The sequence below is a fragment of the Archocentrus centrarchus genome, chromosome 24 (assembly GCF_007364275.1).
Source record: "Archocentrus centrarchus isolate MPI-CPG fArcCen1 chromosome 24, fArcCen1, whole genome shotgun sequence".
In the NCBI taxonomy this organism is placed as follows: domain Eukaryota; kingdom Metazoa; phylum Chordata; class Actinopteri; order Cichliformes; family Cichlidae; genus Archocentrus; species Archocentrus centrarchus.
The window spans coordinates 27,891,214-27,911,725 of record NC_044369.1 but is presented as its reverse complement, the minus strand read 5'-3'; the positions used below and the strand labels follow the sequence as shown (position 1 = coordinate 27,911,725).

General features: G+C 41.4%; 1 protein-coding gene across 3 annotated transcripts in view; it reads left to right on the top strand.

The window, feature by feature from the left end:
- Positions 1-20,512, top strand: part of enah (ENAH actin regulator) — a 148,409-nt gene that overhangs the window by 123,363 nt on the left and 4,534 nt on the right. For all 3 annotated transcript variants that reach the window (XM_030721300.1, XM_030721298.1, XM_030721297.1), the window contains exons 6-13: positions 6,653-7,462; positions 10,198-10,526; positions 10,963-11,096; positions 11,268-11,316; positions 12,464-12,515; positions 12,662-12,728; positions 18,562-18,646; positions 19,430-19,487. In XM_030721300.1, coding sequence (XP_030577160.1) covers positions 6,653-7,462; positions 10,198-10,526; positions 10,963-11,096; positions 11,268-11,316; positions 12,464-12,515; positions 12,662-12,728; positions 18,562-18,646; positions 19,430-19,487 — 1,584 coding nt within the window. The remainder of the gene's footprint in view (positions 1-6,652; positions 7,463-10,197; positions 10,527-10,962; positions 11,097-11,267; positions 11,317-12,463; positions 12,516-12,661; positions 12,729-18,561; positions 18,647-19,429; positions 19,488-20,512) is intronic.

Below are 20,512 nucleotides of genomic sequence, written 5' to 3'. Positions count from 1 at the left end.
TGTGCAAAAGTGCTGCATCCAGGCTGAATATTCCCAGCATGATAATGGAGACCACCAATCATGTTACAGGGGGAGTAAATTGTTCCAGGCCACCGTGGTGACAAAACAGTTACTCCCAGTCTTCCAGGAGATGCTGGAAGAGGTAATGCTCTCATTGAAGGACCGACTGGTCAGCAGCAGAAGCCTGATACAGGGGGCTTCCTGGATTTTGAGGCCATGGAGAAGCACGGCTTGCTGTGCATGCCTCCTGTGTAGCGGATTGATTTTTGCCAAAGCCCAACCCTCTGTCATCTGTGGCTGGCTATGGCATCTTCCAGGAACCCCATACTCCCATTAAAGGCAGACCATTTTACCATTTTCCACCCACATCCAGACAAACAAAAGGCCTTTTTCACTGTTAGTGTATTTGGCTGCCATGTTGCTGTTTGCTATTTGGTGTTTAGTGATAAAACGGCTAGCCAGCCCCCCCTTCATCTGTGGTCTTGCATAGACCAACATTTAGTGCAGGAGGTCAATTTCAAGCATCTGTGAAGACAATGTTGCTGCTCTGCTAAACATGTTAGCGATATTCATGTACTTTTAGCACACCCTAGTCAGTTTGTCCTAGGGCAGACCAGAGTGTTGCTGAAACCCAACCCAGCCTATGTGCCTAAGGTGGTTGGGTCATGTGTACACGTGACAAGTAGGACACACATGCTGTGCCCTATTTGTGTTTTGCGTGCCTATTTGGACAGGGCTAAGAGTTTGACCATCTTGTTTTCTGGGCTGGCCTTCATAAGGGCAAGTGCAACGACAATAATGCAACTAAGCAACGGCTCTCACCGTGGAGTATGGAGGCAATTGGTTTTGGTTATATGAGTCAGGGGCTGGAGGCACCAGAGTATCTGTGGGCTCACGCCACTCATGGTCTGGCAGCATCCTAGGCCCTGTTTAAAGGGGTGTCAATCCAGGACATCTGCGCAGCAGCAAGATTGTCTTCACCACAGACTTTTGTCCAGTTTTACAGGCTGGATGTGTTCAGTTCAAGTGTAGCCCAAGTAGTGCTGAACTCTTGGTTCTCACTTGGACTGGTGGGATGTTTGCTAATTGCTGGTTATTGCTTGAAATAAGCTTGTCTGGCAATACAGGAGTCTCCATTTACCATAGTGCGACATTGAAACAAATGCTAGGAATGACAACATCAGGTTACTTGCATAACCCCAGTTTTCAGAGTATTATGCATGACATGACTCACCAGACAGCCATTCTCGCTGGGGCGAAGCAAGACAAGGTGCTTGTCTTGAATAATGACTCCGTAGTAGCACAAGCAACTCAAGGGTGTGTGGTTCTGCGATCACCAGCCAATTAGGATTGGCGGAAGGAGAGAAATGCTTCTGAGGAATATGTAGAGAGGCACCTCCCATAGTGAGAGGTTTCACTCATGCTACTCTGAGAACTAGGGTTATACAAATAACCTAAAGTTTTGTAGAGTGAAATATTAGTATTTTATTAGTCTGTTACTTAGCACTGTATGTGCCTGTGCATTTACCTGTATAGCTAATGACTCCAACTCACTAATCAGGGTTGCTGGCATTAGCCAATAACTTAGCACTCCACCCACTAGTTTAAATATAGACACTTATTTATTTTTAAATAAATTAAAAAAATAGCAACAACCAACGCGATAATTTTGAAGCTTCAAAATCCAGAGTCCAGAAACCAAGAGCCAACCTCCAGAAATAAAAAATGAAGGCAACATGAGAAGTGCAATAAAGACTTGAGTTAATAAAATGGCCATTGGAGGCCGGCTTTAAAAGCAACTCAATCCTCATAGACACCTATGTTAAAATGCCTTACTTTACAGCTTTAAAAAGCAGCTGGTACAGCTTGGTACAAACAGTTTTACCCTCCATAACAAATTTACAATACATACATTTTTCATTTGTTTGGATATTTGCTTTAAGTTGGGGATTGGCTTAAAGTTGGATGATAGCGCTTCAGAATGCAGAGTCTAGAAACTCGTGCCTCCCAGAGTGTCTACAGCCATCTTTTTTATACAATCTGTGAGCTATAGATATTAATTAGAAAAATGTGTGGTTAACACATTCTCCTTATACATGAAAGATCCCCTCTCCGAGATCAGGAGGAGACACAAACCCATCCTCCGGGGGTCACGAGCTAGTGTAGTCCCAGTGCCGATCCCAGACCTGGATAAATGTGAGGGCTGCATCAGAAAGGGCATCTGTCATAAAATCTGTGATCTGTCAGGAGCAGTGTGTGTGTGTGTGTGTGTGTGTGTGTAAAATATACAGCTACATAGTTGCTTCTGTTGGGCCTTTTCTCTTTTTTTTTGTGTCTTCATTTATGTCCAGGCTGTGGGGCCGGTTTGGCACAGGCGAGCTTGACTGCAGTACGGCTTTGTTGTCTTCCCGTTCCTCTGCACTTGATTTTCTTGTGTGCATGTGTCCAACTCTCCATGTTGTACTCATGTGTTGATTGTTGTAGACTGGCAGAACAAGGACGGGGCCTCTTCAGTCACAAGACCTGCCCTGAGCAACCGGGAGACAAAGATTGAAAGGATGAAAGAACAGGTGGTGGAATGATGAAGAAATAGAAACCACAGGGAGAAGCTGGAAGATGAGAGAAAGCAGAAAGTGAGAGGCAGAAAGAGAACAGTGTAAGGTTGTGGGGAGCTGTTGTTTTTGATGAATGTAAGAAAGCTGGCTGAAACCAGGAGGAGGAAAGCATGGAGGGTAGATTGTGTGTGGTGTGAACTGGAGTTTAAGTTTGAGGGAGCATTAGCTCCAGTTAGGATAAATGGCAAATGCAGCATAAGTTCTCAGGGTACTCATCTGAGAGAATAAGCAGAGAGAAGAGGAATCAATCAGGGAGGGAAACACCAATAATAAAACAAATGTCCTTATGGGGACACACAAAACTATTTACAAACCCACCCCCAGTCCAAAATATAGTGTCTATTTTTCCACAATACATAGGATTCAAATTAATAAGCAGCTATTGAAAAAGTAAGGCAGTGAGAGTGCCTATAAAAACAGCTGATATCTGCAGTACAAATCAATCAGTAAATATTTATCATGTCAGTGTCACCCTTCTTTCCAAGCTTATAGTAAGTCCAGAGTATTAGACTGAACATTGAGGAAAAAAACCTAAAATCCAATCACAAGACTTAGAGGAGAAAAAAAATGTGTGTAATTACAGCACAAGTCAAGTGAAGTAGAGCAGAAGGTGAACTGAGGATTACACCATCCACACACACAGATAACATATGGCAGCCACAGAGAGCGCCGTCCAGGCTATGCTAAGCACTAGAGGAGCACAATCAAAGTAATTAGAGGGGGCTGGACTGAGGGAATTTAATGGAATTTAACACACAGTTGATTTAAGACAGGAAGTTGTGCTTCCACTGATCCTCCTGCATCCCATTAAAATGAATGAGGTGTGATCAAAAAGTTCCAGGAACAGACATTTAAAAATCAAAACTTAAATTTGGCTGATGTCCCATTCATAGTCGTCTTCTCAGGGCTGCAGTTTTTGGATCATTATATCCTCTCATACTTCTGCCTCTGCGATTGTGTTTTTGGTTTTGTTTTGTTTTTAAGTGATTCTTCAACTTGATTTTCATTCTTGATAAGTGGCCGATGTGACAGGGAAGCTAACCTGGCAAGTAGGGAAGGTGGAGAGTGAAGATTGTGTTAATGTGAGCAAATAAATGTTCACCTGCCGACAGACAAATGTTGGAGGGAAAAAAAATGAGCGATAAGATGAGAAAGATGGGTATCAGTTGTTATGGATTGCAGAGTATAAAGCTGCTGCACCTTTGAAGGTAATCACAAAACTTTAAACAACCATCAACATGATTCACTGCGATAGACTGACAGAGGCAATCATATCATCTGCAAAATTATTATCTACCAGATGGCCAAATTTGTATGTAACCAGCCTTTTAGAAAGATGTACTTTGACTTCTGTCAGACTTTATCGGAGAGGCGTGGCACTCAGAGAATCTTGTGGTGATAGAAGTATAACTGCTGGTTTAAAAAAGCTTTTTTTAAATCTTTATTTTGGGTCAAGTCACCAAACCTTTGACACAAATTTTATTTTTATATTTTATTAATTAACTTTGATAATGCTTCAAAATGACCAAATAAGTGCGTGGACATGTTTCAAGATGGCTGCTGGACTTAAAGACTGGCATTCAGATCATTTTGATTTTATTTCTCTAGACATCACCTGACAGAGGTGCATGTTAGCGCAAATAGGTGACAGACTTCTCAGACATTAGCCATCTATGATGTCAGATTGAATAGCACAGCTAGTGTTGTTGTGCATAAGAATATTGTATTAGGAATTATGCTGTGGTCATTCTTCCTGCAACTGTTATGCTGTATGATTATCCACAAAACTTTCATCACTATGACCTGATCAAGCGCCTTCTTTTTGTTAATACCTTATTAATATTGTTGGAGTCATACAGTAGTATGACATTTACATTTGAGGAAATGTCCATTGTTTAATGTAGCCACTATGCTGCATAGGATGTATAGAATTCATTTCTCTGTTCTAGTGTTTCTGGTGTTGAATGAGCTTCATCACGCTGGCACATTGGTCTTTACTCTGGATTTTTTGTTATATCAGAGTGAGATACAGTGGGTACGGAAAGTATTCAGACCCCTTTAAATTTTTCACTCTTTGTTTCATTGCAGACATTTGCTAAAATCAAAACAGTTCATTTTATTTCTCATTCATGTACACTCAGCACCCCATCTTGACAGGAAAAAAACAGAAATGTAGAATTTTTTTTGCAAATTTATTAAAAAAGAAAAACTGAAACATCATATGTCATAAGTATTCAGACCCTTTGCTCAGTATTGAGTAGAAGCACCCTTTTGAATTAGTACAGTCATGAGTCGTCTTGGGAATGATGCAACAAGTTTTCCACACCTGGATTTGGGGATCCTCTGCCATTCTTCCTTGCAGATCCTCTGCAGGTCCTCAGGTTGGATGGTGAACGTTGGTGGACAGCCATTTTCAGGTCTCTCCAGAGATGCTCAATTGGGTTTAGGTCAGGGCTGTGGCTGGGCCAGTCAAGAATGGTCACAGAGTTGTTGTGAAGCCACTCCTTTGTTATTCTAGCTGTGTGCTTTGGGTCATTGTCTTGTTGGAAGGTGAACCTTCGGCCCAGTCTGAGGTCCTGAGCACTCTGGAAGAGGTTTTCTTCCAGGATATCTCTGTACTTGGCCACATTCATCTTTTCTTCAATTGCAACCAGTCGCCCTGTCTCTGCAGCTGAGAAACACCCCCATAGCATGATGCTGCCACCACCATGTTTCACTGTTGGGATTGTATTGGACAGGTGATGAGCAGTGCCTGGTGTTCTCCACACATACTGCTTAGAATTAACACCAAAAAGTTCAATCTTCATCTCATCAGACCAGAGAATCTTATTTCTCATAGTCTGAGAGTCCTTCATGTGTGTGTGTTTGTTTTTTTTTGTTGGCAAACTCTATGTGGGCTTTCATATGTCTTGCACTGAGGAGAGGCTTCTGTTGGGCCACTCTGCCAAAAACCCCCAACTGGTGGAGGGCTGCAGTGATAATTGACTTTGTGGAACTTTCTCCCATCTCCCTACTGCATCTCTGGAGCTCAGCCACAGTGATCTTTGGGTTCTTCTTTACCTCTCTCACCAAGGCTCTTCTCCCACGATTGCTCAGTTTGGCTGGACGGCCAGAAGAGTTCTAGTCGTCCCAAACTTCTTCCATTTAAGGATTATGGAGGCCACTGTGCTCTTAGGAACCTTGAGTGGTGCAGAAAGTCTGTTGTAACCTTGGCCAGATCTGTGCCACAATTCTGTCTCTGAGTCCTTCAACCTCATGATTCTCATTTGCTCTGACCTGCACTGTGAGCTGTGAGGTCTTATATAGACAGGTGTGTGCTTTTCCTAATCAAGTCCAATCCGTTTAATTAAACACAGCTGGACTCCAATGAAAGAAGTAGAACCATCTCGAGGAGGATCAGAAGAAATGGACAGCATGTGAGTTAAATATGAGTGTCACAGCAAAGGGTCTGAATACTTATGACCATGTGATATTCAAATTTTTCTTTTTTAATAAATTTGCAAAAATTTCTACTTTTTTTTTTCTGTCAAGATGGGGTGCTGTCTGTACATTAATGAGGAATAAAATAAACTGTTTTGATTTTAGCAAATGGCTGCAATGAAACAAGGAGTGAAAATTTTAAAGGGGTCTGAATACTTTCCGTACCCACTGTAAGTGGTAAGCTTTTATTTAACTGTCCTCCTCAGTACGTTCTTTCTTTCCCTCTTCTTTCAGCAAGCGGGAGTCTGAAAGCTTTCTCTCTCTGGCTCTGTCCACAGTGCTAACACCTGTTCACTAACACTGTAGCATCACGTCAGCCTAAGAAAGTACACACAACCTGGAGGAAGACTTTAGTTTAGCTCTGTGCTGGTTTTTCCTGCTTCATCTGCCCCCTTCTCTTTTTTCCTCCCTCCCTTCTTCCGTCTATCTCTCCTGACCTGCTGTCTTTCCCTCCTGTGTGCACGACGGCTGCTTCCTTCCTGCCTTCTTTCCTTCCTTCTGTCCCCTTCTGTCCTGTCTTGTCCTTGACCTCGGTTTTGTCCAATTCGCACATTCAGCTTTCGAAAGCACGCTGTGCACCCCCACACCTCAGGAGTACGGCAGGACCCCCTCCACACCCGTATCTCTGTCCACACCCGCTTACCCAGCTCCTGGGACCCAGTCGCCATCCTCCACTACCACACCCCCAACCCCCCCACTCAGGCACTCGGCCTCCCGGTTTGCCACCTCGCTCGGTTCTGCCTTCCACCCCGTCCTGCCTCACTACGCTACAGTTCCGAGGCGACAGCAGGCCTTTCCTCAAGCCCCGCCACCTGCGCCTGCTCCCGCCCCGACTCCTCCTCCTCCACCCAAGTCTGTGGTGTGGTCAGCGTGCAATTTTACTCCATTGCCCCCCTCTCCCCCGGTCATGATAAGCAGCCCTCCGGGGAAGGCCACAGGTCCACGGCCACTTATCCCAATTGCTGCGCCATCCCCTCTCTCACAAAAGCCGCCCTCCCCATCCCCCAACGGCCCACCCATGTTCCCCGCACCTTCTCCCGTGACCATCCCAAACAGCCACACCCCCCTTGGCATTACCTGCCCAACACCACCTCCCCCACCTACTCCTCCCCCTCTCCCCTCCCCCATAGCTCCTCCATCTTCCTCCTTCGTCTCGTCTCCCCCCTCCTCATCCCAGGCTCCTGGTGTGCCCTCTCCCTCCACAGCGCCCCCTGCCGCTGCAGCTGCTGCCGCCACCTTTGCCTCTGCTGAACACCTCTCCCTCCCTGTGGGCCTGGGTTTGTCGGGGCCAGGAGAGCTGGACACAGCCGCAGGCCCAGAGCCCCACTCGGCTCAGGGGGATTCCTCCTGTCAGCCCCAGCCCCAGGGTAAGGCCTCCAGTCTGCATTCTGCTCTGTCTTTCTCACTGCTTTTCTCCCCTCTGTCTTTCACTGCTTGCAACTCACACTCTAACAGGGGGGGGTGGGGGGTTTACATTGCTACTGAACTGGCCACAGCACAAAGTAAATCCCATGATACAGACTGATCTCAGAGGAGTTTTCTTTCCTGGTTGCTGTAACTCAACTCAATCCATTGTAGTTCCAGCTTGTCTATCTTCTTTGTCAGTCTCATGAAGTCTGTGTATTTTTATGTGCTTGCTGGCTGTTCATTGGATATGAAATCTGTCTTGTCTGTCTTCAGCATGGCATGTCTGTGTCTTTGACGGGCCTGCATAAAACTCTTGCTTTCTTCATCACTTGCCAGATTTGGTTTTCTTTCATCATTCTTAGACAAAGTTCAGTGTATTTTCCTGTAATCCGATTTCCACATTTGACTTTTCACTCTCCATAATTTGATTCTTTACTAGCCAGTGTGTAAGGCAGTTAGACTTTTTATACACTCCCTCCCTGTGTGCAGGCACAGCTGGAAGCACAGGCTGTCCCCTTTCAAATCTCATTCACATGAAGTTGGTCTGTAATGTCAGGAGTGCACCAGTCACAGTCCAAGTGCAGAGGACCAATCTGCTGTTAGATTAACGAGCTGCAGTCCTCATTGTGAGGAAGAGATGATGAATTATTGCTTAAAAATCAGGTTTGACTTATTGCTTTACCACCTTTGAGAAATAAAATGTAAGAAATACAGGCAAGAATATAAATGCCCTAAATTAGTATTCATGACTACAATAATGAATGACAACCGAACCAAGATAAATAAAAAGTAAATAAGTGAACTGTATTTATGTTCATTAATATTCATCTAATTTATTTGCAGTAGTCTGATTTCTGCTCAGTGTGACAGTCTGTACTTCACACTGCTGATATTTATGGTCTCACTCATTTCTCCTTCCCCTGCTCTGTCTCACTGTAAGTGCACCTCCACACACACAGGCACAAGAGACGGATGAAGTAATATTAATCAAGCTGACAACAACACCATTATGTTACCTTAACTACAATAAAAGCGTCCAACAAGTGTTGAGCCAAACGTACTGAGAGAAGCTAATAAGAGGGATCGTATGAGGTTTTTCACAGTCAGTAAAGTGAAAAACTGTTACAGATATTTAAAGAAAAGCGGTTGGTGTCACAATTTGAAATGCTTCCCAACTGCTGACCTTTTGCTGTTATTTTTCTGTATGTTAATTGTCCCACTAGCAATAGCTGTGCTGCTTCTGACAAGTGAGAAACAGAGAACATCATGAAATAGATCAGCCCATTATGATGACTTTCTTAACTTATTGGTGCACCTCTAGACAATGCACCTAAAAGTGATTGAGCTAAAAAAAAATTGTGGGAAAAGAGGCTGATTTTGTCCTGTGATGATTATTTTAGTAGCCAAAAAGGTTGATGACCTCTGGCCCTCAGAGCTCATCACATTGGTTGGCTGATAGAGGCTGGTCTGTTTGTCTCATATTGACCACAGTTCAGCAGGTTCACATTCCACCATAGGTTATTGATCATGGATTTATACTGATAACAAACTGCTTTAATATCACACATGAAGCAAACATCTGTTTGTTTTATAGAGACTCATCTATGAATTAATGCTTCTGCCCAACTTCCTCTCATAAATGTCTTTTGGTCATTATGCATTGCTGTGCATGTGTCTGTGTGCATGTCATTGCATCAGAAAGTTTAATCGAATGCTTGGTGTGGATCACATGTTCTGTTTATTGGACTGTAAATAGTCCAAACAGGGTTTTCAGTAAACTATTAAAAGCAATTGTGATGACTGACTTCCCACATAAGCACGAATCCACTCGCTAATGTGCATGTTAATAAAACAAATTTGCTCTGGTATGATGTGGCATGCCATCATACCTTTTTTTTAATATGTTGTGTTCCATTGGAAAATAAAATCCACCTTTACTGCACAGCAGATCCAGTGGCAGTATGTAACCGAACAAAGATTTATTTTGGCTGAAACATTTATTGCTGCTCTGCTTTCGTCTTTATTTCAGGGAAATTTGACATAAAGAATTTGGAAAGGAATAATGGAAAATAGAGGATGCAGCAATCATGAAATTCTGTGCCAATAATGCTGTTTAATTAACAATCAGTCTGATAGACAGTTGCTTACAGGTAGCCAGCACACTATCAATATGAAATGACAGATAAATGTCAGACACAGATACACTGATATCAGTCAGTACTGAGATGCACAGCTGATAGATGCACATCCCTGCTAAGTGGAGGGGGGAAAAAAGTCAAATCAGTCATTGCTGCTGAGAAATCATATACTCTGGATATATAGAGGGTTTTTCCTCCATGCAAAATATTTTGGCACCCCTGCTCTAAAGAACATTTGCCCTGCCCCCAAAAGAAAACCAGTAAGCAAAAACAGTGATATTTGATTGACTTAAGCGTAAAACAGAATCAACAAGATACTTCATAGACTTCTGTTAATGTAACACAGACTCATTGCCTTAACAGCATGGGCAGCAATCACGCTCTGTTGTGTGGTCACACCCCAGAGTTCCATTTAAGCCCTGGAGTATGTTTAGTTATTATCCAGACATCCTGGAGTCGGCAGGTTTGTGTCTGAACCACGACTCTTCTTAATTAATTTTCTCTCCCTTTGTCTTCACCCATCCCTCACTCTTCATCCCACCCCTCACCCCCAACAGACGTGGGACAGACTTCGGGGTTGACCACTCCCACCCCACCCCCACCTCCACCCCTGCCACCCGGCTCCACTGTGAACTCTGCGGCCGCCACCCCGGCCGTCACCCCCACCACCCCAGCCGGCCACCCTCCACCTCCGCCACCTCCTCCGCTCCCTCCAACACTGACTCCAGGCGGGACGCCCCCTCCTCCACCAGGTCCCCCTCCCGGAGCCCCACCACCACCCCCAGCACCTCCTCTTCCCACCGGACTGTTCTCTCCTGCAGAGGACCGCCCCCTCTCAGGCCTGGCTGCTGCCCTCGCTGGAGCCAAGCTGCGCAAAGTGCCAAGGGTGAGCGCTTCATTCGTTACTGTCTTCATATGTGAACCATTTGAGACACAGTGCATAGAAGCATTAGGAAAGCACTTGTATGCATACAGTCAGTTGTGTGTCTCTTCTGTGATACACAGCTGTCACACACAGTCACTGTCACTAAAACATTATGCATACACACCATGTTCACACATGATCACACACACACACACACACACACAGTTGCCATCTGTCACGGCTCAGAGGAGGTTTTCATGTAAAGCTCACAGCCTGCCAAACACTACACGGCTACTTGTGTGTTTTAACATGAGTATAAAATATGGGCAGAAATTATATTGGCTTTTCATTTTTTATGGCTTTTATGATATAAAATATTTTTTAATTCTCAAAACCGTGTCAATACCTTCCTCTATTTATAAAGATCTTAGATGTGTTTTTGCTTGTGGCCCTTCAGAGTGACGATGCAGGGGCGGCTCTGGCAGCAGCCATGACGGGGGCCACGGGGGCCAAATCAGAGGCCAGAGGAAACGGGCCTCTTCCTGGAGGAGGAGGGCTTATGGAGGAGATGAGTGCCCTTTTGGCCAGGAGGTAGACTCACATCATTTATAAATCTTATAGTGGACTTATTCTGCTTTTCCTTATTTTTGTTTGTATATGCACTGTTCTAGTGGTGTATGTCTCATATAAAAAATACAATGATGCTTGTTATCAGTCAATATTTAACTCGTGCTCATTGTGTCTGGGCTCTACATGTTACAGGAGAAGAATTGCAGAGAAGGGCTCGTCACCTGAGCCTGACCAGAGATCAGTAAGTATCATCAGAGCCATGGTTCGAGCCTCTCATGTCTGTCATATCAGCACTGTGTTTGAATTTGGTCCAAATGGCATTACTGCTGCATCAGACAGTAGCTCTCCTGTCTGCTGAATCATTCAGATTCATTCTGCTCTTCGATCACTCAGTGCTTCATCAGTATGAAAGTCTACATGGCTTAAGAGGATGGCACAGTCTAGATTCCAGTCTGGTGTAAAGGTTCTAGTACTTACCTGAATTGCAAAAAAGAAGGTCTTTGAGTTGTGTGGTAATAAAGATATAAACAATCATTGTTTATGCAGCACTTTACAGATGCTTTGCAATATTAAACCAACATATAATTTAAAAAAAATTTGAAGAATAAAAGGAAACGTAAGAGCCAGCAGTAATAGAAGATAACAAAAAAGGACTTAAATGTAATTGATTTAATGATTGATTTAAATGTTGTGTTTAGTGAGATGTTGCTTTGTTTTCTGAGTTTTCTGTTGCTCGTTATGTCTTGATCATTCCAGAGTAGAAAGCCACAACACAAATTCTATTTGCTGAACATGTGCCATAACACTTTCTATGCTTTGAATATTGAATACCAGTAAAATATAAAAACTAAACTAAATATAAAACTAAACACTTCCTTATAGATGTTTTATGAAGAAAAAAAACCAAAGTCAAAATCCAGCTTTTTCCATCAAGGCTTTTAATGTGGGAAAATCAACAGAAATTTGGTGATGGAAGCTTAATAGGGGTGGTGGAAGTAGGGAGGCCAAGGGGCCAGTATAAATACTTTTGCATGCAGGTATTTAAGAGTCAACTTATTTATAGGTAATTACAAATCCTCTACAGTATCCTACCTGCACATAGTAACTGCAGTCCATGTTTACAATGTGTGCCTCTAGATATGTGGTCAGTTTAAAGGGAGCATTGTTTTGTCATGTGACAACATTTCATTCCTGCACATCACCATTTTGTCTTAGTCTCTGAAAGTTTTAGGGTTCAATGTAAAATGAATTCAGTCAGTTTAAAGTTGGTCTTATAGATGAAACTTCTTTAAAAGACATCCAGTGATTCTGTTTAAACTCTATCACAAGCCGTACTCTTGACCCTCACTGTGACTCATCTTTGAACCCTGTTTCTGTGTACCCAACAGGAGGTGGGTGAGATAAACACGACCCCTAAAGTGTCAGCTTGTAGCACACCAGGTGAGTGTCAAAGACTGAGACAATGGAGCTAATGAGCATCTTCCTGAAACCAAGTTAGCATTAATTTAGCATTTTCCTGTTGATTATTGAATAACTGATCTTCATGTTTGGTTTCAGTATTTCTTATGTTTTGTTTTGTTTTCCAGACATGCCCAGGAAGCCATGGGAAAGAACAAACACCATGAATGGTAGCAAATCTCCAGTTATTGGAAGGTACACTGTTTTCCTGCTTCTCTGTTGGAAAAGTCTTCTAAAGTTTGTGCTATGCTGTCATTTGTTGTTACATTTTAAGCACATTTATGTCCTTAGTTACACTTTTCTTTATTTTAACACTGATATGAATGATAATCATTGCCTATGTGAATGGCTGCAGTGACGCAGCTGAACATAATTTCTTCTCAGCCACTGAAACTATAGGAGGACGTATCGAAGCATTAGCATCACCCAGCTTTAGCATGATGCACTGCTGGGGCCGTCCAGTGCTGGCTAACATCACTAAAGCTTCTGTGGCCTTCGTGTGCACACTCGTCAGATCATCAGCTTACACTTTTGTGTGTGAGAATGAACGAGAGAAAATGAAGTATCAGATTTGGCTAGACTTACTCGGGAAGTTTTTTTTTTTTTTTTTTTTTTAAAAAGACTCTCAAACACATGTACCATCGAAATTATGATTTCCAAAGTTTCACTGTCTAAATGTATCATTCCGTGGTTAACATCCATCTTATTTTACACATCCTAAGCACATAAATGCTCCATCAGTTCAGTGAAATGTCTCATAACTCAGGCAAATCTCTCAAACTATTTTTCTGCTAACCTGAGTGAGCTTGAGGATGGATTTATAAGCCTCCTTACCACACATTTTCACACACAACAGCATACCTGTCACGTTTTGTATTTAAAATAAGGGAAATTTTCTGCCGCCGAAAATAAGAGTTACTATATGACATCATCACCTAATTTGCATGATTGGCCATTTGCAGTAGTTCCAATCGAGGCTGTAGGAGAGAGGAATAAGATCTTTGGAGAGACAAAAAGTGAAGAAAAAAACACCCTAAATATGTTTAGAACTACAAATGAATTTTATGAAATGAAGCTAGCAACATTCAACCCTCCTCCTTTATCCGGGCCACTGTTGCCAACTTGTGTAAGAAAACCTGCTGTCGGCTGTCTCAAAACTTGATAAAGGCCGAAGCGAGGTCCAGGGACGGGGGCGGAAGGAGTGGGTAGGCGCTAAGCTTGTTGCTAGTCACTTTTTGGAATAAAAAAAAGAAAGTCGCTACGGGAGTCTCAAAAGCTGCTAAGTTGGCAACACTGAGCCCAACCAAGGTCCAGTTGTTGTTCCGGGAACACTAACCTCACGAGAACTGCCATCCAGGCTACTACAGGTGGCAGTTCTCGCGAAGGTAGTGACAGAATTCAGTGTGGAGCAGCACAGGAATGCTTTTTAAAAATTATATTAAAATACGGGAAATTTACGGGAAAATAATACAGGAGGACGGCGGGATGGGGGGGTAAAATAGAGGAGTTTTCTGGCCAAAACGGGAGATTTGACAGGTATGCACAATAGTCACCCAAATATTACAAAATATGTACTTCATAAGCATAAGATGCCATAAATATGGTACTACATCATTCTCTGATGTATGTGATGGCGATGTGTTGGTGATGTTCCTAGCTAAGTTGTGGCTAGCTGGCTAACCACCTCATGCGATTACTGCAGAAATCAAATGTTAGTTTCCCATGACATGATTTACTGATGACTAAAATCAGTCCCGTTAAGCATCACGCTTAACTTAGCCAATTAGCATTTCCACTTATAACTGTTAGCACCAGCTAAAAGATAAGGTTAGCCAGTGTGATGAAACCATATATAGTCTATTGCCATAACTTATTTACGCTACATCAATCTAGGGACAGCTATTTCATAACATTAGCAAATTAAGAAATTTTAAAATGTCCAACTAAGTTACCTGATCAGATGAGGGAATTTGAATGAATTAGTTGACCTGATGAAACCAACAGTAAATGTGGAATTATTTTTAGACTAAGTGGATTTATTTTCAGTTTTCTTTGGTAAGTTTTAGGAACAGCTCATGGTTTCCATCAAAATGGATAGTTTCTGGTAGAAAGCTGTGTATATCAGGCAGCTGTACAATTAAAATAAATAACACAAGACACAAACAAATAACCACATCGTAGTTTTGTGTTTACATCATTTTTTTAATGTACATAGCAAACTACACATTCATAATTCTTCATCATAACTATTCCATAAGTTTACCCATTGATAGAGATGTATCCTTTTTTTAAAAAATTTGTCCTGGCCCCAGTTTTTTTTTTTTTTTACGTACCTTTTCCCTGAGTTCATGTTTTCTCTCTCTTATTTCAAACCACCTTAAAATAAAGTTGATTACTTTGTGTTGGTGTTAAGATCAACTGAATCACAACATTTTAACGTGTCCTTTAAATAATCTGCTGGTTTATAGTATTTGTACTTGTTTTTTCAAACCACCACATGGTAGGTAATCTATGTAACTATTAGAGAACAAAAACATAAATATATTGATTTGTGATTCTTTATTTCCAAAATAATTTGTGATGTTATCACAACCAAAAATCAATTTTCTCACACTATTTCAGCAGCGACGAGCTTAATTTTTTTTAATATTTACTGGCAAATGTTATATACTTTATTTTACTTTAATTCAGGGATAAATTATAATATCAAACATTTAAAACTTTCAATTCTGTTTCCACTGAAATCAGAAGCTGTTTCAAAGTTTTCCCAGAATACAAAGTAGTTGAAATGAGTGACATCAGCACATGAAATTTATAAGATACAACAATTCAGAGACACTGGATATGCTGTTTATATACAATATAAACAGTGTGGGGCCCAGTGTTGAACCTTGAGGAACTCCAAAAAAAAAAAAAAAAAAAAAAGTAATTAACAACACCTATATCAGAAATCCATATCACAAAACAGTGTATTGGGGTTTTTTTTTTTTTTGTACATCTACACAACCCCTTAGTAGGACTCATAAATGGAGTTTTCCCATTAGGCTGGCATTCTGCTATGCGTGGACAGATCTAACACTGTAATTTGTAAAGTCAGTGTTTCTGCTGCTCACACAGACGCGAGTCTCCGTGGAGAAATCCCATGGCAGCAGATTCCTCCAACAGGTAGAGAGAAAAAGCCCTGAAAAGTTTGAGAAAACATTTTCTTCAAATCAAACTCCCTTTAAAATTGAGGTTTGCTGTGATGGTTTTGTTGGAGAGGAGTTCATTTGAAATGCTTGGATGTTTGGACTGAGTTGTGTGTTGGCTTTGTGTTCTTTACCACATTTGTCAGGCTGCAGGGGGCTGCCTCTGTTCGTCTGTTGTTTGATATGTGCCATTTGGTCCAAAGTGGTGTGCTCTAAATCAACGTGTGTGTGGATGGTTGGACTTCAAATGTAATCTAGTCATTGTGTTTGCATGCTGTGTGCCCGCTGCACTCGGAACTTTTTTAAAAACAGGGAAATCCATATGTGTGCGTCACATACTGTACACCCACCCTATCAAACACACAAACACAAAAATGTGTGTCCACCCAGTGTAGAGTAGACTTGGCAGAGTATTATCTTTAAAGAGCCAGAACAGTTCCAGCAGGCTCTCCCAGATAACTGTGTGTGTGTGTGTGTGTGTGTGTGTGTGTGTGTGTGTGTGTGTGTGTGTGTGTGTGTGTGTGTGTGTGTGTGTGTGCATACACACGAGAGGAGACCAGATGGGCGTTTTTGATTCCAGCTTATTAAAATTGACTTTAATATGCAGCCCATAGAGAGCTGAGCAGTCTGTCACCTGTAGTGTTACACTGCATCTGAACATTTTTTACAGTCATTTCAAACTTTATAAACCGTTATGATCTGAACAGAAAGAAACATTAATTTTACTTTTTTTATGGTCCATCGTGGTGCAGTGAGTAGCATTTGGGGTAAACCTCTACTAAAATTTTAAAGAAAACACAACAAAGTTTTCATTCATACAGATGACTGCATACAATCTACACATACACACCAAACTACACACATTAAACCAAACAAATTGTTTAATTTCTTTAATTTTTGTGCAAATATTGTATAATTTCTGCATAGTGATTGTTCTTCCTCAATCTGTTTCTTACCTCCACTGTTTCTTTTGTTCTGGGGCCACCATGAAAAATAAAGCAAACACACCACACAAACCATTTCCAAATTTTTTTTTTTTTCTTTTTCCAGTCCCATAGCTGCCTAATGACCTGCTGCTTAGGTCACTTCCTTTTCCTTCATTTCCCATTCCTCACACTTCCTCTCTTGAAAGTAACTGGCTGCTCTGTGAGTTTTCTGCCCCTCACATGGTGTGTAGGGCAAGACCAGCCTTAATAAAAAAAAGAGGTTCAAGGAAACTGTACCATACCTCAGGTTTCCTCCTTAAAGAGATGGGGGTAGGAAAGTGTATTTGCACTCTTAGGAATGTGGTCTGATCTCTGTCTAGACAAACGTTATGTGCATAAGCTAATAACAAACACATTGAATATTTCCAGTTCTGGTGGGAAATGTAAGTGAACCTTATCTGGAAGCAATAACCTTTACAAGCTTTTCAGTCTTCCACAGTGTTCAGAAGAAATTTTATATTATTATTCTTTCCAGAGAAGCTTGAGGTCAGCCACATTCCTGGGATATTTGGTGTGACTGCCTCAGACCCTTAACTTTCCTAGACATCAGCTGGGAGAGGTACATGTGAAAAGGCAAATATCCAATGCACCCAGTCTTGAACCTGCCAGCTCCTCAGAGCTTGTATGTGCGATGTTAGATTGAGCCACTGTGTGAAAAGTGAATCTAATATTTTGGTGTATTACCAGTATGATCCACTGAGGTGGACATCAGAGACATGAGATCATATTGATGTGTGAATGAATACCCAAGTTCTGTTGAGCTTCATGCTGCTGCCTCCACTGTGCTTTACCTCGAGGTTTTCATGTTGCAGCACTCGTTTTGTCATTCATAGTGAATTGTTTTTCCAAACAGTAGCACAACTTTATCATTTTTGAATGTAGCTGTGATTTTTTTTAAGGTGTTTTTAACCACACTGAATGTTGATCCCACTCCCAGTAGCTGCGCTTATTATTTACAGACAGTTTGTCTGACTGTGAGTAGAATAATATCTAAACTCTCTGAAGTTACTTTGCTACTCTTTCTAGACCGTTTTCAACCATAAAGCTTCTGAGAGCTGTTGATGCTTCTTGTGAAACAACAAGATAGACGTGATGTTTTTTTGAAGATTATCATGCACATTTAACTCTTAACTCTGGCTTTGTTGAGGTTTCACTTACTTTTTCCAACCAACATGGTGGACTGTTTGAATGGTCCATCCAGTATGGAGGAGGGCAGTACAATGATTCGAGCTCAGAGGTTGTTTGTACACTTGTAAAAACCTGGGTTCCTTTTCATTTCAGTTTCGTAGGCGGCTGAGGACTGTGTGCTTGCTTTTCCGTGTATTTCCTTGCATGTCTGTGTACACTTTCCCAGTGTTTGTGCATGCGTCAACCAGGATTTGGCTGCTAACACATGTGCACATTTTATATCAGACTGAGAGAAAACGCTCAATGTGTGTGCAGTCACAGCGTACTAATAAACAGACATGTTTGGCGAGTTTTAGCTCTTGTGTAGAAAATGGGATCTAATGCTGGTAAAATACTGCATCTAATTTGTTTTTATTTGTTCAACTGGCCATCTCAACTGTGTACAGTTCCTGCTCAGGCTAAAGTGGAATAAAATTTTGAGACGTATTTATCAGCTACTGTTTTCTCTTGTGGTGTAGGGCAAGTTGCTTTGCAAGCATCTAAACAAAAGTTGACATTCTAGTATGAGGTCACATTCTTTGGTTTTAAATCATTTTACTGAGATTAAAACCTGTGTTTATTGCTCATATTATAATCACATTGTACCTGGTGGTGTTGATCATGCTCTTGCAAGGTCTTATTTTTTTTTTTTAACACTGAGTTTATTTGTACTGTTTTTTCTCATAGGCCTAAATCCACTCCTACACCTACTGCATCCTTAAGTGCCAACGGTGTGCCAACAGAAGCTGTTGACTATGACAGATTGAAACAGGTAAGTAGACATTTTTAGGCAAATATTTCATTCCTTCATTCCTAAGAGCAGATGCAACAACTTTCTTCTGATGTCTAAATAGTTTAAAGTTATGTCCCGAGTATAAAAAAAAATCATTAGTCTTTAACAAATTATGCATAGCTTATGTTGATGTTGGTATTTTCATTGGTCAGTGTGAGCTGTTTCTTCATTATTCATGCTGCCTTGTTAGAGGTTCAGCAGTGTGGTGCTGTGGGTGTGTGCAGTCCTGTTAGAAGGCAGCTCCTCCCTCTGACCTAATGTGAATGAGCCTCTTAGATAAGTAAAGAGTCCGTCGGGGTTTCCCTATCTGTCACTACAACTGGTCACAGTAGGAAGACTGTGAGACATGACGGCCCACAAACTCCGTCACCCAATTCACCGTCACTGCCGTTTTCTCACTCAGGGAAATTGTAGCTGCAAAAACTTAGAGGTCAAAGTTGAGGCTCATCATTTTAATACTTCCTTGTATACTTTTGTCCATTTGTTTGCATCTTGGTGTCATTAAGTAAGTCTTTAGCCTAATCCTACAGGGATTCCCTAAGCAGGGATTAGTTACTTTGTAAAGTACACATGGAATCTTCTTTTACCAGTTGGCAGTGTCTCTGCCTACAGTAAATCAATCCAAACACCAAAGAAAGCTGTCAGGCAGAAGGCTGAAATGAACACATGAGCTTGTCCCCTCACTGATATTTATCATGTTTACATGGAAATGTGACTTTGTTCTGTTTTTTTTTTTTTTTTTTTTTTCTTTTCTTTTTTTAGGACATTCTTGATGAGATGAGGAAGGAACTGTCAAAACTAAAAGAAGAGCTCATTGATGGTAATTATCACTACATTTAGTCGTCCTGCAGAAACACCATGAAGGCTTTGCAGTGAATCCATGCATCAAATACTAAACATGACAATGCAGCAGTAATCCTTCCATCCTTCTACTGTGGGGATTACTTAATCTATTCAACGACAGCCCATATTACACTCAAATGCTGTTAAATACAGGAAGTGAAAAACTTGCTTGCATACTCTATTCTTAGAAATGTACAGTGAACCCTCGTTTATCGCGGGGGTTACGTTCCAAAAATAACCCGCGATAGGCGAAATTCGCAAAGTAGTCAGCTTTATTTTTTACAGTTATTATACAGTACTATAGAAGGAAACCAAAGATCAAAACCTGTTTTCAAGCCGAACACATTCTGTGCTGGACAGAGACGAGGGACGGAGGAGATTGACAGCCAATCAGGACGCAGAACACGATGCGTGTTCATAGACTGTTAAAAAAAAAAAAAAAAAGCATAAAAAACTGCACTAAAAAAAACAGCGAAACAGTTTCCGTGAAACAGCGAGGCCGCAAGAGGTGAAGTGCGTTATAACGAGGGTTCACTGTACACTCATTGATGTTGAAAGGTAATGTGCAAAATTATTAAGGCTCACACCTTTAAATGTGAGATTAAGGTTTATGTTCATGAAATGAAGCCACAAGCTGTCTGTTCACATGCCGTTTGTTGTTTTGCAACAGTAGGCAGGATTTGTAGGCAGGTGCCACACAAACCAAGTTAGCTGTACATCATAGTATAGAAGCATTGTGTCCATAGACTGTATATAAAAGATGGCCTTTACCCCTCTGGTTTTTACCCATTGGTTTCTGGACACTGCACTTTTAAAATTTTTATTTATTTATTTAGGCGCTAGATGTGATCATATTTGGACAAGAAGCTAAAGTGCTAAGTTATCCACTAAGCAAGCTAGCATATTTGGTTAGCAGTGCATTGTAGTGTATGTGGTGCAGAAAACAGATATATGCTCATTAGTGCTAATTTAGAGACTACCAAAATACTAAAATTTCACCAC